Source organism: Mytilus edulis, chromosome 13, assembly GCF_963676685.1.
Source record: "Mytilus edulis chromosome 13, xbMytEdul2.2, whole genome shotgun sequence".
In the NCBI taxonomy this organism is placed as follows: domain Eukaryota; kingdom Metazoa; phylum Mollusca; class Bivalvia; order Mytilida; family Mytilidae; genus Mytilus; species Mytilus edulis.
In genome coordinates, this window is record NC_092356.1 from 69,823,379 (window position 1) to 69,838,899 (window position 15,521).

The 15,521-nt window shown below is 32.4% G+C and overlaps 1 protein-coding gene across 2 annotated transcripts in view; it reads left to right on the plus strand.

The window, feature by feature from the left end:
* LOC139501642 (ubiquitin conjugation factor E4 B-like) overlaps positions 1-15,521 on the plus strand; it is a 47,558-nt gene that overhangs the window by 17,434 nt on the left and 14,603 nt on the right. For both annotated transcript variants that reach the window (XM_071290772.1, XM_071290773.1), the window contains exons 10-20: positions 2,524-2,664; positions 3,091-3,207; positions 4,174-4,272; positions 6,791-6,904; positions 7,365-7,457; positions 8,080-8,185; positions 12,191-12,432; positions 12,839-12,966; positions 13,386-13,484; positions 13,866-14,101; positions 14,810-14,936. In XM_071290772.1, the coding sequence (XP_071146873.1) occupies positions 2,524-2,664; positions 3,091-3,207; positions 4,174-4,272; positions 6,791-6,904; positions 7,365-7,457; positions 8,080-8,185; positions 12,191-12,432; positions 12,839-12,966; positions 13,386-13,484; positions 13,866-14,101; positions 14,810-14,936 (1,502 nt within the window). The remainder of the gene's footprint in view (positions 1-2,523; positions 2,665-3,090; positions 3,208-4,173; positions 4,273-6,790; positions 6,905-7,364; positions 7,458-8,079; positions 8,186-12,190; positions 12,433-12,838; positions 12,967-13,385; positions 13,485-13,865; positions 14,102-14,809; positions 14,937-15,521) is intronic.

Here is a 15,521-nt window from a genome sequence, read left to right on the forward strand (position 1 = left end):
TTTGCGACTTCAGGGAACTAGTTTATTCTTATGTTGCACTGTTATACCACTTTCCAGGTTAGGGGGGGGGTGTTGTGATCCCGCTAACATGTTTTACCCCGCCACATTATTTATGTATGTGCCTGTCCCAAGTCAGGAGCCTGTAATTCAGTGGTTGTCGTTTGTTTTTGTGTTACATATTTGTTTTTCGTTCATTTTTTTTTTACATAAATAAGGCCGTTAATTTTCTCGTTTGAATTGTTTTACATTTTCTTATCGGGGCCTTTTATAGCTGACTATGCGGTATGGGCTTTGCTCATTGTTGAAGGCCGTACGATGACCTATAGTTGTTAATGTTTGTGTCATTTTGGTCTTTTGTGGATAGTTGTCTCATTGGCAATCATATCACATCTTCTTTTTTATATTAGTTTGGATTTGCCGTTTGTGGTTTCATTAATATTTACCACACCTTCATTCAATAATAGCATCAGATGAAAAATTCTCTGCTAGAAGAAATTGTTGAAACTAAATTTTCAGGTTTTAACAATTCAGATGAGCGAAACGAGGCGTAAAGATTGATGCCTACGGTTGACGAAGAATTCGCCATAACATTATACCGCGGCAAATTTATAACTATATAAAATTGAATGCCACTTTTCCTATCCCCTCTTTTTTTGTTACAAATGACCGGTTCCTTATATGAGCCATTACTCTATCAGAGTCCGATTTATTCCCAATTGTTTGTGTCTATCTTGAGAATATATAAAGAGAAACTCGAACAGCTAACCATGATCAGAAAGGCAATATTTACATAAATGAAAATACTAACATTCGTGTATTATCTTCGTATAGAAAAATTGCTAACGTTAGGTATACCGAAATTGACAAATATAATGCCTTCCCTCGTTAAAACGATCATATAGCATGATATAAAAGAATTATTTATTCAATTCAATAACCTTAACCGTATTGAAGACTCCGTATGTTTATTATTAAAGATTTGCGATTTAAACAAAACTTTGCAATTCATATATATTTTTTACAATTTTCCAACAATATCAGATGTGATTTTTTTGCATCTTAAAACGAGGTACTAACATGCTAAGGTTTATCTCAAGTCTCAACCATTTTCCAAACGGTAGCAACAGATTTGATCCTAATTAGAAGTAACGGTTACTCCGCAGACGCAGATCGGAATCAGTTATGACGTAGACAGTAATCATTCTAATCGTAATCATGTTCATTGACCATAACGACGATGAAAGCACATCATATAATGACGTTTCGACATCATATAATGAAGTAAACCTAACCACATAATATAAGATTACAAGCACATAATATAATGACACAACCACATCATATAAAGATGTTTGCACGTAATATAAGGGAAACTGCACATCATATAATGATATGTACACATCATATAATGATATGTACACATCATATAAGTATATTTGCACAGCATATAAGTATATTTGCACAGCATATAAGTATATTTGCACATCATATAAGGATCTTTCAACATAATATAACTATATTTGCACATCATATAAGGATCTTACAACATAATATAAGCATATTTTCACATCACATAAAAATGTTTGCACATCATATAAGTACATTTGCACATCATATAAGTATATTTGCACATCATATAAGTATATATGCGCATCATATAAGTATGTTTGCACATCATATAATGATGTTTGCACATCATATAATGATGTTTGCACATCATATAATGATGTTTGCACATCATATAAGGATATTTGCACATCATATGATGACAAGTGCACATCATATAAAGGTAAATGCACATCATATAAAGGTAAAGGCACAACATATAATGAAAAATGGGCATAATAAGACAGTGTTGGCGTTCCATAAAATTCCCTCAGGTATATGCTGTGAATGGTACTTTAAAAAGAGAAATAACAAAAAAATGATGAACGGCAATCAACACTTACCAAGTACCTTTACTTGGATTCTTTCAGGAAAAAAAAAATGAACAAGCAGTAACAAACAACGTCAAACAAATACATATAGTTCAGATATCTTGACCTGGTACCTTATGGGGAAACATTACTTGGTAAACTAGTTATACTTATGGTAAAATAGCAGCTCTTGTTACAGATAGTCATCTTATTTATGATAGAATTCAAATATCTTTTAAAAACAATATCTAAAATCTGTTTCCTGCAGTGTTAATTATCTGGTTCCCTCATTGGTCTACACAATATGTTTATACTGCTCCTCTTTGTTTACATTGTAGATATTTGAACCAGTTCTGCACTGTTTAACATGTATGTTTATACTGATCCTCTTTGTTTTCATTGTAGATATTTGAACCAGTTCTGCACTGTTTAACATGTATGTTTATACTGATCCTCTTTGTTTACATTGTAGATATTTGAACCAGTTCTGCACTGTTTAATATGTATGTTTATACTGATCCTCTTTGTTTTCATTGTAGATATTTGAACCAGTTCTGCACTGTTTAACATGTATGTTTATACTGATCCTCTTTGTTTTACATTGTAGATATTTGAACCAGTTCTGCACTGTTTAACACGAATGATCCATCCTTTGTCTCTAGATAGTGATGAGTATAAGGACCCGCTCTGTGTGTTGACAGAGCTATGTGATATAAAAAGTGGCAATACAAGGCCAGTCTGTTCACTGGTATGTACAAATCATTGTTGTTACTTTTAAAAGCCAAGGGCAGATAACTTTACTGAAGTTGAAAGGACATTTTGTAGGGTGTTTTTTTTCAAGAAAATAAGGCCTGTGACAGCTATCGTTTTAAACATGTAAGTAACACCAAAAACCTTTGACTGCATCTTTGTTATTACATGACACAATGTAACAATAAAAAACAGTTTTAAAACTCTTTCAATACAAATTTTGTGATGTGTGATATTGATGTTCTTTCCATTGTATAGATCCAGAAACAGGACATAATATAATAATTCATTTATATATATATATTAATAAAAACTCCTTCAATACATGTGTTGTGTAAATTAATGTTCTTGCATTTGTATAGATCCAGGTATTGGGATTGCATGTTTGTATTCCTTTAGATAATTCTTTCTTTGTTTTTTACAGATAGTAAAACAGAATAACTGGTTACCCGATTCTTTAACACAAGCGGCAGGGATAGAGTTAGAGAAGTTGTCCATGTTAGGACCATTTCTTGGTTTATCATTGTTTGCTGAAGACAATGTGAGTTGGTAATTTAACAATAAAAACTAGCAGTGTAAAATATTATAGTAAAAAAGAAATTTCACGGTAGATGGTTTTGAATGCATTTTTCTATAACAAATACAATACAATTTTCAAGAAAGCATTCATTAAGCATTATTTGATTTAATGTAAAAGTTCCATTTGAAAGTGGCTATTGTGAAGTCTTCATACAATCATTTATTTGCTTTTGGAGTATCATCTTGCAGTTAATTTAGTTTTATGTCTAATGTAAATGGCATAAATAAAGGCAACAGTAGTATACCGCTGTTCAAAACTCGTAAATCGATGGACAAAAAACAAAATTGGGGCAACAAACCAAAAATGAGGGAAACTCATTAAATATAAGAGGAGAACAACAAATACAACATCAATACCAAACACATGAATCTGGGATAGTACCGTGACACATCTTATAGTTATGTGAATTCAAACTCAAATATAAGAGAAAAAACAAATGACACAATGGAAATGTAACACACACAGAAACAAACTATAATATAACAATGGCCTTATTCCTGACATGAAAGAAAATAATGGTGAGTTGAACCTGGTTATGTGGCATGCCAAACCTCCCTCTTTAATGGCAATGTTGAATATAACTTTGAAATGACACCATAACATTACAGGACTACAATACAAATAAATAGGAAAATGTATTAGACAAAGAAACACATGAATAATAGCATTATGTAGTAAAGGAGATCTGTAGTACATTTTTACACATTGTGACTTGGATGGAGAGTTTTCTCTTTGACGCATCTTTCTGTATATTTCAAAAAGGCAGCAGTTGAAATGACATATAAAATCAAAACAGAAAATATCATTTCAACAATCAGCCATATTCTAATATGTATCATGTCACAAATATATGTTGTATTTTTCCTATGTATTTAATGTACATGTATCATGATGTATGTGAATGGTATTGAACAATTTATATTTCAGACTAGAGTGGTAGAAAAATATTTTTCTGGCCATCAGTTAACACCCGACAATATCAGGATAACACAACAGTCATTACAACATGGCTTAGAGTTTGTACGAGTAAGTACACATCCACTACTTAATTTAAATGAGAAAACCAATGGACTAATTTTTAAATAAAAAAAAAAAGAACAAAAACAAATATGTTACACATCAAAAAACCACAACCACTGAATTACAGGCTCCTGACTTGGAACAGACATATATGCATATAGAATGTTCCATGGTTAAACATGTTAACGGGATACAAACCCTCCCCTTACCTGGGACAGTAGTGTTACAGAACAACATAGAAATAAACCATAAAAAGCAGTTGAAAAAGTCTTAACCCATCAGATAGATACAAATAGATAGTCTGCATAGAAAGTTATTTTCATGGGTGTAAAATTTCACGATTTTCATTGAATAAGGTATATAAAATATTCTGGGGGATCAAAACTTTTATCATTACCTTTGCATGTACTCTTTTAAATTGGCATAATTATACCCCCGCTTTGAAAAAGGGGGGTATACTGTTTTACCTCTGTCTGTCCGTCCGTCCATCAGTCCGTCCATCCGTCAGTCAGTCCGTCCCATGAAACTTTCGTCACATTTTTCTCAGGAACTACAATACAAGGATTTCTGAAATTTGGTTTCAGGGTTTATCTAAGTCAGGTATACCGTGTGATGCGTTTTCAGATTGATCACTTGACAACTTCCTGTTTACCGAACACTTGTATGATTTTACACATGATAGCCAAGTTGAAAATTTTCGTCACATTTTTCTCAGGAACTACAATACAAGGATTTCTGAAATTTGGTTTCAGGATTTATATAAGTCAGCTATACGGTGTGATGCGTTTTCAGATTCATCACTCGACAACTTCCTGTTTACCGAACACTTGCATATTTTTACACTATTAATATTATCCACTTGCGGCGGGGGTATCATCAGTGAGCAGTAGCTCGCAGTTTCACTTGTTTTTTTTGGCGATTTTATTCTATCCACAAAAGTAAGCAAAATTTTCTCCCTGCGAAAGTTACCCACTATACAGTTCATCTAACAAAAACACAGAGTGGACGTGGCTGCATACTTGTTAAACCCAACAACAAATAGACATTAAGTACAGACCTGAGAGTACTTACAGTTACTGACAGCTAGTTCAAAGTCATCAACAACTGATCATGCACCTAATATACATTTGTTTATGTAAATTTAGATGGATGTACTTTTTATTTATATAAATGTAAGGTTTTTATATATATTTTTATTAGTACAGTAGACTCCGGCCAATCGGATACCCAAAATGTCAGCTAAAAATATCCGATTGTCCGATATATTCAATTAGCCGATGAACGTATATTCCTCCAAGTTTGTTTTTTTAAATTGACAGACACAACCCTAAGATACCAATAGCTATTATAGCTGCTTTATTAATGGAAATTTGTAACTAATCTCAATGTTTTTTTCAGGTACAAGTTCGGATAAATCGGTTGATTGAGTAATAGATCGATCAGTTGATTACAATGTATTTTGTTTAACTGTCAGTCTGTTGATTTTTTAATTATGTGTTGATTATCTGAATAAAATATGTACCTCTTAAATAATGAGACTTGTTGTTTTTGCGTGATTTGTTTCATTTGTGTGTTAAAACAGGTAAAAGCTAAAAATAACTATGAATTCTCGGAAGTAGGCCACAGGTAAATCTATTAATAGCTTAAGAAGGTGATCGAACTCGGATCTAATTTTCTACAGTTTTTTATTTATGAAACACATTTCCATTTCAAGTAATACAACTACTTTTATGATTATAAAATTGGACATCAAGATGAGGAAAATTAATTTACTTTTCTATCATCTCTGCCGTGGTTCAAAATAAAAGGCTGAATATTATGTAAATTAGGAAAATGGCGTACATGTGTACAAGTTACATAATTCTATTTCACCTGGGATATGCTATTGACACACGATTCCTTATTTTTACACGGGACTTTTATATATATTTTAATAAATTGTTGAGAAAGAGGTACTTTTCATTCATATTTAATAATTATTGATGAACATCACGCACAGTTTATTATTTCTGTCGTGTCCTTGTTTGTGAAGTAAATGATAACGATCACATTTTGATAAACACATAACAAACACATCTTAGGCAAAATATAATATCAGATTCATAAAATAAACAAGACAACAAGAAGAAACATGTTTTATTTGACTATTAAAGATCGTTTTATTAATAAAATGAAACATTTCTGTACTGAAATTTTCTTAAACTTCGTAATGGCGCAACTTCCGGCTTCATTTCCTGTCAAGAAAAATATGAAATTATTTCAAAATATTCGATTGTACATGGTTTCACACATTTTTCATGAATATTCTTATCCAATTAGCCGATATATTCTAATAACCGATATTCGATTATCCGATGTATTTTGACTGAAATGTATAGGGAATGGTTCGGTGTTTTGAAATAATATTACAATAGCCGATATATTCGTTTAGCCAATATCCGATTAGGTGGAGTCTACTGTATATTGTCATAAATTTATTTTTCATATCAGCATATTATTATAATTTTTAAAATATTTATTTCAGAATGAATTATATAAGATAATGCATACTATTCTAGTCAACTCTGAGAGCAGAGATTCAGCCTTGTCTTTCATAGCCACAGCTTTAGAGAGAAACTCCAAAAAATCTCAAATACAGGTTAGTTTCATCTTACAGAACTATTTCAAGTGATGTTTATGTTAGTTTATTATAAACAGATTCCAAGATAGTTGCTGTTGTTTCTTATGGACAGTGCACAAACACTTTTTGCTTACTTGATCTTTATTGTTAGTGAGCTGTATGTTTATACCCCTGCTTTGGAACCCGCTTTGAAAAAGGGGGGTATACTGTTTACCTCTATCTGTCCGTCCCATGAATATTTTTGTCACATTTTTCTCAGAAACTACAATACAAGGATTTCTGAAATTTGGTTTCAGGATTTATACAAGTTGGCTATACCGTGTGATGTGTTTTCAGATTCATCATTCAACAACTTCCTGTTTACTGAACACTTGCATATTTTTACATCAGTGAGCAGTAGTTAGAAGTTTCACTTGTTTATTCTTTGAACTTTATAAATGGCATGTTACTTATTTCCGTGATATAATTTATTTTCCAGGTAGATGAGCGATATGTTGCAGGAGACGGCTTTATGTTGAATTTATTGTCAGTTTTACAGATGTTAACTGTCAATAAAATTAGTCTAGAAAAGGTTGGTAGCATATTCATATTAAGTATAAAGAAGATTGTTGGATTTTAATATGAAGTATGGTGGGCTGCTGCCAAAAAGTTATGTGCTTATTTGTCATGAAGGTACCACCATTAGGACCCTTATGAAGGTCAAATTTGATATTGTTGATGGTCACTTTTATTGTTCAAGAGTTATGGTCCTTGGTAGATTGGAAAATGGTAATTTATGGCCTTTCTGTGCATTAATTTATGAACTATTCAACTTATTCTTTCAAATTTTATTACATTGTTACAGAAGACATAATGGAGGTTAGTTTCGATATTTATGATTTTCTTTTTTACTGTTTTGAGAGTTATTGTCCTGGATAGATTAGGATATGTCACTGAATATAGTCTCCATGCAATAACTCATGAACCACTCCACTTATGTTTTTTCAAAGTTTGATATGTTGTTACTTCTAACATGTACCAGTTTGATGTTTACAATTTTAATTTTTACTGTTCATGCCATTTATCAATGTTATAAATACGATCCTTGATAGGTTTACATTATTTATAAAATGAGCGGAAGGTTTACTGTTGTCAATGTTAATGTGCAAGTTAATAATGGTGGTCCTAATGTGACAAATTCACTCTTTTTATAGGTAGATCCTTATTATCCATTTCATCCTAATTCCCGTGTCAGCATTAAGTCAGAAACGAGACTTCGAGCTCTACCTAATGATTGTGACAAGTGGACAGAAAAACTCAGTAAGTGATATTTATCTATTCTATTCTTTTAAGTACCGTATATTTTCGAAATTAAAGCGCATCGTTTTATAAGCCGCACAGCCGTTTTTAGGGGGGAAGATTGTTTTTGTCCTTACATAAAACGCACCTGAATATTAAGCGCACACTGAAGAAAACGTATATTTATTCTACTGACCTTAGAGTGTTATGAATGTTCACTCCGTAATATGTTTCATTTCTATTTTCAGATTGGTGAGAAAGATGAAAGTATTTTTGTATTTATTTATTTGTGTCAGAATTAAATAAAAAATGTTAATAAAATGATTATACTTTTCTCATTGTTTTACTGACGCCGTTTTGTTTGTTGTTGTTTTTTTGTCAACAATGGCCATGTGTCTACAGCGTGGGTGTCTATTGATCATTTGTGGACTTATTGTTTTGATTGAAATTAATTCTTTGGTGATTGCTTGTAAATTGTTTGAATTGGAATCAATAATTTTAATTATTCTTGCAAATGTATTCATTAAAGGTCACTCAAGCCATAAAACTGCCATCGTTTACCTTGATGATTACGTAACTACCTGTAAGATGTTTACAGGTCACAATAAGTTGTGAAGAAAAAATTGTCAAATAAAATATCGAGAGAATTTTATTGTTGTTTATAAAATAAAAGTTGAAGTTTAAGATAGCCCTAAACATTTTTCAATTTAAACTTGGTTAAAAACTACGACACAATCCAATTTGATTTCTGCAAGGTCATTGTCTATTTTTAACTGAAAGTGAGATGGGGCACGGAAAGGGGAATTCATATAAGACGGCGAGATATAAAACTTGTCTGTTGTTTATCATAACTAAATAAAGTTTAATGGTGAAAATAGTGTGATATATTTTTTAGAAGTGTTATATTTAACACGATTTTCTTTTGAGTACTTCATAGAAATAAAATATGCATAGAATTAGAAAATAAAGATCGATAATTTTAGCACATTTTTATCTTTTTTAATAATTTACGTTCTATAGAGAAAAGATTAATTAAATAGAAGATAGAATAAATATTTTTTTGTAAAAAAATGAAATTTGTTAAATCATATTTATTTGCAATAGTTAAAAAAGATTTGGTTCATTAGATAGGCGTGGAAGGCGTGGTCATTGTTTAAAAAAACATTGAAGCCAGTTTTCTCAAATGTTTTTGAAAACCAATAATTTAAAGGCTATTCTAAAACAATGCGCAATATTAAGAATTTTTAAGAGAAAAAAATTGGACGATCTCACTTGTTCCAATGAAAATTATTTTATGTCATACGTTAGTTTTCAACCCAAGCCGAGATTTGTAATATAATGTCCATTTTTTTATAATGAATATAGTTTCAAAAATGCCACCGAGAAAGAGTTATACCGCCACTTTCAAGCTAGAGGCCGTGAAATATGCTAAAGAGAATGGCAACCGAGCTGCCGCTCGCAACTACACCATCAATGAGTCCATGGTTCGCTCCTGGAGAAAACAAGAAGACCAACTTAGACTGACTAAGAAATCTAAGCGTGCCAACAGGGGTCACAAGGCAAGGTGGCCTGCCCTAGAAGACAAGGTTGAGAGCTGGATCCTAGAACAGAGAGCATCACTTCGTGGTGTCAGTACTACACAGATACGTCTGAAGGCCATTGCCGCTGCCAAGGAGCTCAACATAGTAGATTTCCAAGGTGGCCCTTCCTGGTGCTTACGTTTTATGCGCAGGAAACAGTTATCCATTAGATCCAGAACAACCGTTTGCCAGACTCTTCCTGCCGACTTCGAAGAGAAACTTGTCAACTTCAGAGCGTACTGCATAGACAAAGTTGCTGACTTCAACATTAGTCCAGACTCAGTCATCAACATGGACGAGGTCCCCCTTACTTTTGACATGCCACTTAATAGAACAGTTGAGAAACGTGGTACAAAAACCATTAGCATCAAGACCACCGGGCACGAAAAAGCAAGCTTCACCTGTGTACTATCGTGTACTGCCTCTGGGTTCCTCTTACCACCAATGCTCATCTTCAAAAGAAAAACCATGCCTAAAGAGAACTTCCCAAAAGGCATCATCATCAAAGTCAACGAAAAGGGGTGGATGGACAACGAGATGATGAAATCCTGGGTCACAGAATGCTATGTCAAACGTCCAGGTGGTTTTTTCCACACCAGAAGAGCCCTCCTCGTCATGGACAGCATGAGAGCCCATATCACCAAAGAAGTGAAAGATGTTTTAGAGACAGTTAACACCACTCCAGCAGTCATACCCGGTGGAATGACAAAGTTATTGCAACCATTAGACATCAGTGTCAACCACACCTTCAAGATGCGTATGAGAAGCCAGTGGGAAGAGTGGATGACCTCCGGGGAAAAGTCCTTTACAGCAACAGGAAGACTTCGTCGTGCCACACTAGCAGAAGTAGCTACATGGGTTGTGGACTCAGCAAAGTCTGTACCTAAGTCATGTGTCGTAAACGGGTTCAAGAAAGCTGAAATATTCGCTTACAAAGAAGATGCTCCAATGGTTGAGTCCGATTCTGAGAGTGAAGACGATGAGCCTCTCATCAACATGGATACCAGAATCACACCAGAGTTAGCAGAGCTATTCCATTCCGACACAGAAGATGAAGACTTTGATGGTTTCAGTGACTCAGAAGACTAGATAGCATCACTTTAAGAACATTTGTGCTGAATACAAACTTTTAGTGCTTTTCCTAAAGATAATAATTTATTGTGCTTGACTTGTTATGTTTATATCTAATTTATTTGTTTTTGTTGAACTTGTCTTAGCATATTAAATTATGAAACTGAATTATTATTTTTTATTTCAAATATCTGAATATGCGAGGTTACAATATTTCATCAAAGTATTTCATTTTGAAACACAATAAAACAACAAGCAGTTACTCCTCAATAGTATATCCTGTATGGTGCCTCTTTTCACACACGGTTTATCGTTCTTTGTTTGTGTAATACCTGAGTTCATTTCAACACATGGTTATCATCACCTTCGTTTTTTAAAAGAAACTTGGAACATTGGAAATAAACAATCACTGTCTTTATTATTTCATATAGAAGAAAATTAAATATGATTTTTCAACAACATTAAAAAATTTAAACAACAAACAGTCGCATCTTCTAGGTGAATACACAAATAATATCCTTTATGGTACCTCTTTACAAACACGGTTATCTCTCTTTGTTTATGTAACATTTCGATTCATTTGAACACATGGTTGTCAACTTCGTAAACAAAGAATGAAATAAAGAACAAATGATCAAGTAAATATATTTATTCATGACAAAATAAAGCACATCAACAGTTTATAAAGTCACTGCAAGTACTTGACAATCTTCTGACGATCTCCATAAAAAATCCATAGATATTTTTTTCACGCTTGTCCCTGAAACACAACAAAAATACATACATAAAGCGCATCTGAGTATAACACGCAGGGTCAATGACAGAAAAAAAATCCCGCGGCTTATTTACCGATTTTAACGGTAGTCATTATTTTACATGTACCGTCTTGTTTTAAACAGTGAATCAAAGTTAGGTCATCAATGCTTTCTAATTACCAATAGCTATAAAGCAAGCAAAAATTGTTCAATGTGATCAAGTATTTATCAGCATGTATATATATATAGTCTCTATCTATAATACATTTTTTATACTGGTTGTTTTTGATTAAAAAAAAATTAAGGAAGGAAGAAATTTTTTCACCTAAAAAGATCATTGATTTTTAAAATTATATATCGTGTATATAATTAGTAGTTTGATGTATCAACTTAACATGAAGTATTTTTAGTTATCTACAACCTTTATTCATATCAACATAGGGATAGTTAGTGAGATGATTCAGAAATCCTTTTCATAGAATCTTTTACAGCTCTCACTCTAAATTACAACCAATAATATTCATTTTAGAATAAAGACAAATTCATTTATCGATTATTTTTTTTCAAAATATTTGTTTAATGAAAAAATATTTAAACCTGCTCGTTGTATTTTTCTCCAGAATCTGAGAAGAAGCCCCCATGGCAGGATCCTAAGTTTCCTACAGAGTGTTTCTTTGTGACGTTACACTGTCATCATCTCTCTATTGTACCTGCCACACGACGTTATCAACAAAGGTTAAAGGCCATTAGGGATGTCAGTCGTATGGTGGATGAACTAGAGAACACAGAACCAATATGGAGTAAACTACCTAATGCTGCTAGAAATAAAGAACTTCTAAAGAAATGGAAATCTCAGGTCCAGGTATGGGGTCTTATATCTCTGATAGAAATAAAGAAGTTCTTAAAAAATGGAAATCTCAGGTCCAGGTATGGCTCTTATATCTTTGATAGAAATAAAGAACTTCTAAAGAAATGGAAATCTCAGGTCCAGGTATGCATATGGGGTCTTTATAACTCTGCTAGAAATAAAGAACTTCTAGTGTTAAATTTTATTCAAGTAGACCTACTACTTCAGGACCATTTACTTTACTTTGTTGAATATTTAAATTTCTGTTTCATGTATTATATCCATAAGTTCTATGAAAATTGAGGTCCAATGAATAGTAATGAATCAACAGTATCCTTAAATCTAAACACAACCAACTATCCTTAGCATTACATCTGTAATTATTGGGATAATAAGGTTTATATATTATTTTATATTACAGAGACTAAATAAAAGTAAACTTTGTGCTGATGCTGCTGTGTTAGATGAATCTCTGTTAAGAAGATGTTTACAATTCTATGAAGTACATTCTGATTACATGTTAAAAGTAGCCGATCCTAAAAGTTCAGGGTAAACAATAGTTTTGTTCTAGACTTTATTTGTTATTAAAAAAAGAAGCCTATATGATAAAGAAATAAATGCATACTTTGTGTAGTCATCAAGTTAATTACAATATTTATCTAACCCTCTGTTGTTGCTGTATATATTAGTCCCAATATTATCAGTCAAAGCTTTATTTAAATCAAATCAAATCATTTTATTTCCTAATTAAAGGGCCCTTAACGGCATATCAATTACAAACAAGAAAGTAGTACACAAACATTTACATACATCATTTTAGAAAAAAACAATTATTAATATAACATGTACATAAATAAACAATTTGTGAGAGCGCTGCAAGTGTGCAAGAAAGATAACTCCAATCTAAATTGACACTAAGAATAAAAACCTATATTTTCTGTTTCAATTCATCTATTTATCTATTTTAGAGTAACCCTACCACTTCCCTCAGACGTCCCCATGCAGTTTGCTGCTTTACCAGATTTTTACATAGAAGATTTGGCAGAATTCTTACAGTTTATTCTTCAGTAAGTTGTAAAGATCAACCTTTACAAATGTATCAATATTTAAATTCTCTAAGGTAGATCAGGTTTGGGTTTAAAAATATTTTACCAAGTATTATTTTAAAAATATACAAAGGACACTTCTTATCCTTAAAATTAAATGATTAAAGTCCAAAAAAATCTTTTAGTGTATTTGAAATGTTCAGTGAAAATTCTTTCATAATTAATCAATGGCAGATAATCATATAGAATTTAACAGTTTGTGTTTTCAAGAACATCAGGTCAGGTCCCCTTATTTGAATTGGAAATTTTAAGTTCATTGTATTACATCAGTAACTATGACAACAGAAACAGAAGTAATTTCAGTAGTAAGTATGACAACTTATAGTATTTGTATTGTTATAGATATGTACCCCATGTGGCAGACGATCCCTCTATGGACAGAATTCTACACTTGTTGGTAGTATTAGTGTGTAGCAGTAATTATATTGGAAACCCATATCTGATCGCTAAACTAGTAGAAGTTATCTTTGTGATGAACCCTGCCGTACAACCCCGGAGTCAGAGTCTCAATGAGAAATTTTTAATGCATCCATTAGCTTTACAACATTTAGTTCCAGCTCTCATGAACTTTTATACAGGTATGTAATTTAGATCCTCACTTGTAACAAAACAAAAATGTGGTATGTTTGTCCATTAAGCCTCTTGTCTATTTTGCCAGGGTTGACTTCCAATCTCCTGTCTAATTTTTCTAAAAAAAACTACTGGATGATACTGTAAACTTATTTTTGCTGACACTTTGTTACAGGTTTAGCACTTTCTAGCCCATTTCGCGGAAATTTAATTTCATGAATCTTAAATTTACTTAATGTAGTTTAGTAAGGAAACTTGCAAATTTTACATATTCGCAAATTTTTCTACTTGTAAAAGTTGCAAATATTAGTTTACAGCAATGGATATTGATACTTTAGTTATATTCTTCAAGTTGTACAATCAATGATAATGTATGACTCAAGAGGTACATGTAATCTTCTTAAGCTCTTGCTTTAGTCCTTCAACTTATGTTCATCAAACACAATCCAAGGGCTTGTTTATAAGAAGTTGTGGTATGATTGACAATGTGACAACCCTCCACAAGATACCAAATGAAGCAGAAATTAACAATTGGTCACTTTAAGAGTTCTGAAGTCAAAAAGTCTGCTACACATCCAGAACACCATATACTCAAAATTTAACCCTAATAATTAAAATTATCTTTATCTATCTGAAATCTATGACTACTTTATTTTTTGTTATTCAGCAGTGACTAGAAGAGAACTTTAAATAAACTTTTGATTTAAATATTTCAGATATTGAGTCTACAGGAGCTAGCAGTGAATTCTATGATAAGTTTGCTATAAGATATCATCTAAGTATTATACTAAAAGTAATGTGGACAATACCAGCTCATCAGAACAGAATGATAGAGGAAGCCAAGTAAGTATTTTCTTTGTGATTAAATGATTTAATGGGGGACCACTACTTGTATGCCAATGATAAGTTGGTTTGCTATTTCACATTTGGTATACTGTTTAACATTTGGTATGCTGATTGATATTTAGCATACAGTTGTATATCATTTACAAGCCTTATTTCCAAAGCAGAGGTGGATTTAGGGGGCCCGGACCCCCCTTTATTGGAAAAAATTTGGTTGCTTATATAGGGAATCACTTAAGCATGACTGAAGTGGGCCCCCTCTTAGGCAGTCAATGGGCCCCACTTATGAAAATTTCAGGACCCGCCACTGCATAGAATTACATAACCACTTTTCTCATCAAACTAAAGTTTGTATTACGGTCAGTTTAAAGAGAATCGCTTATGATTAGTCAATTGTATTTGGTATGCAGTTGTATCAACTTTGGTATATTTTATTTCCACAGAAGATATTTGGCCCTGTATCTCCAGTCTTGATTGTTTTCCATTATTTACATCTTACTATTTTATAAACATTTCTTATTATAATGAATTCATCGATGATAGGTAAACCATTTGTAAAAACCTTAACATGTTTAAGTTTTATTT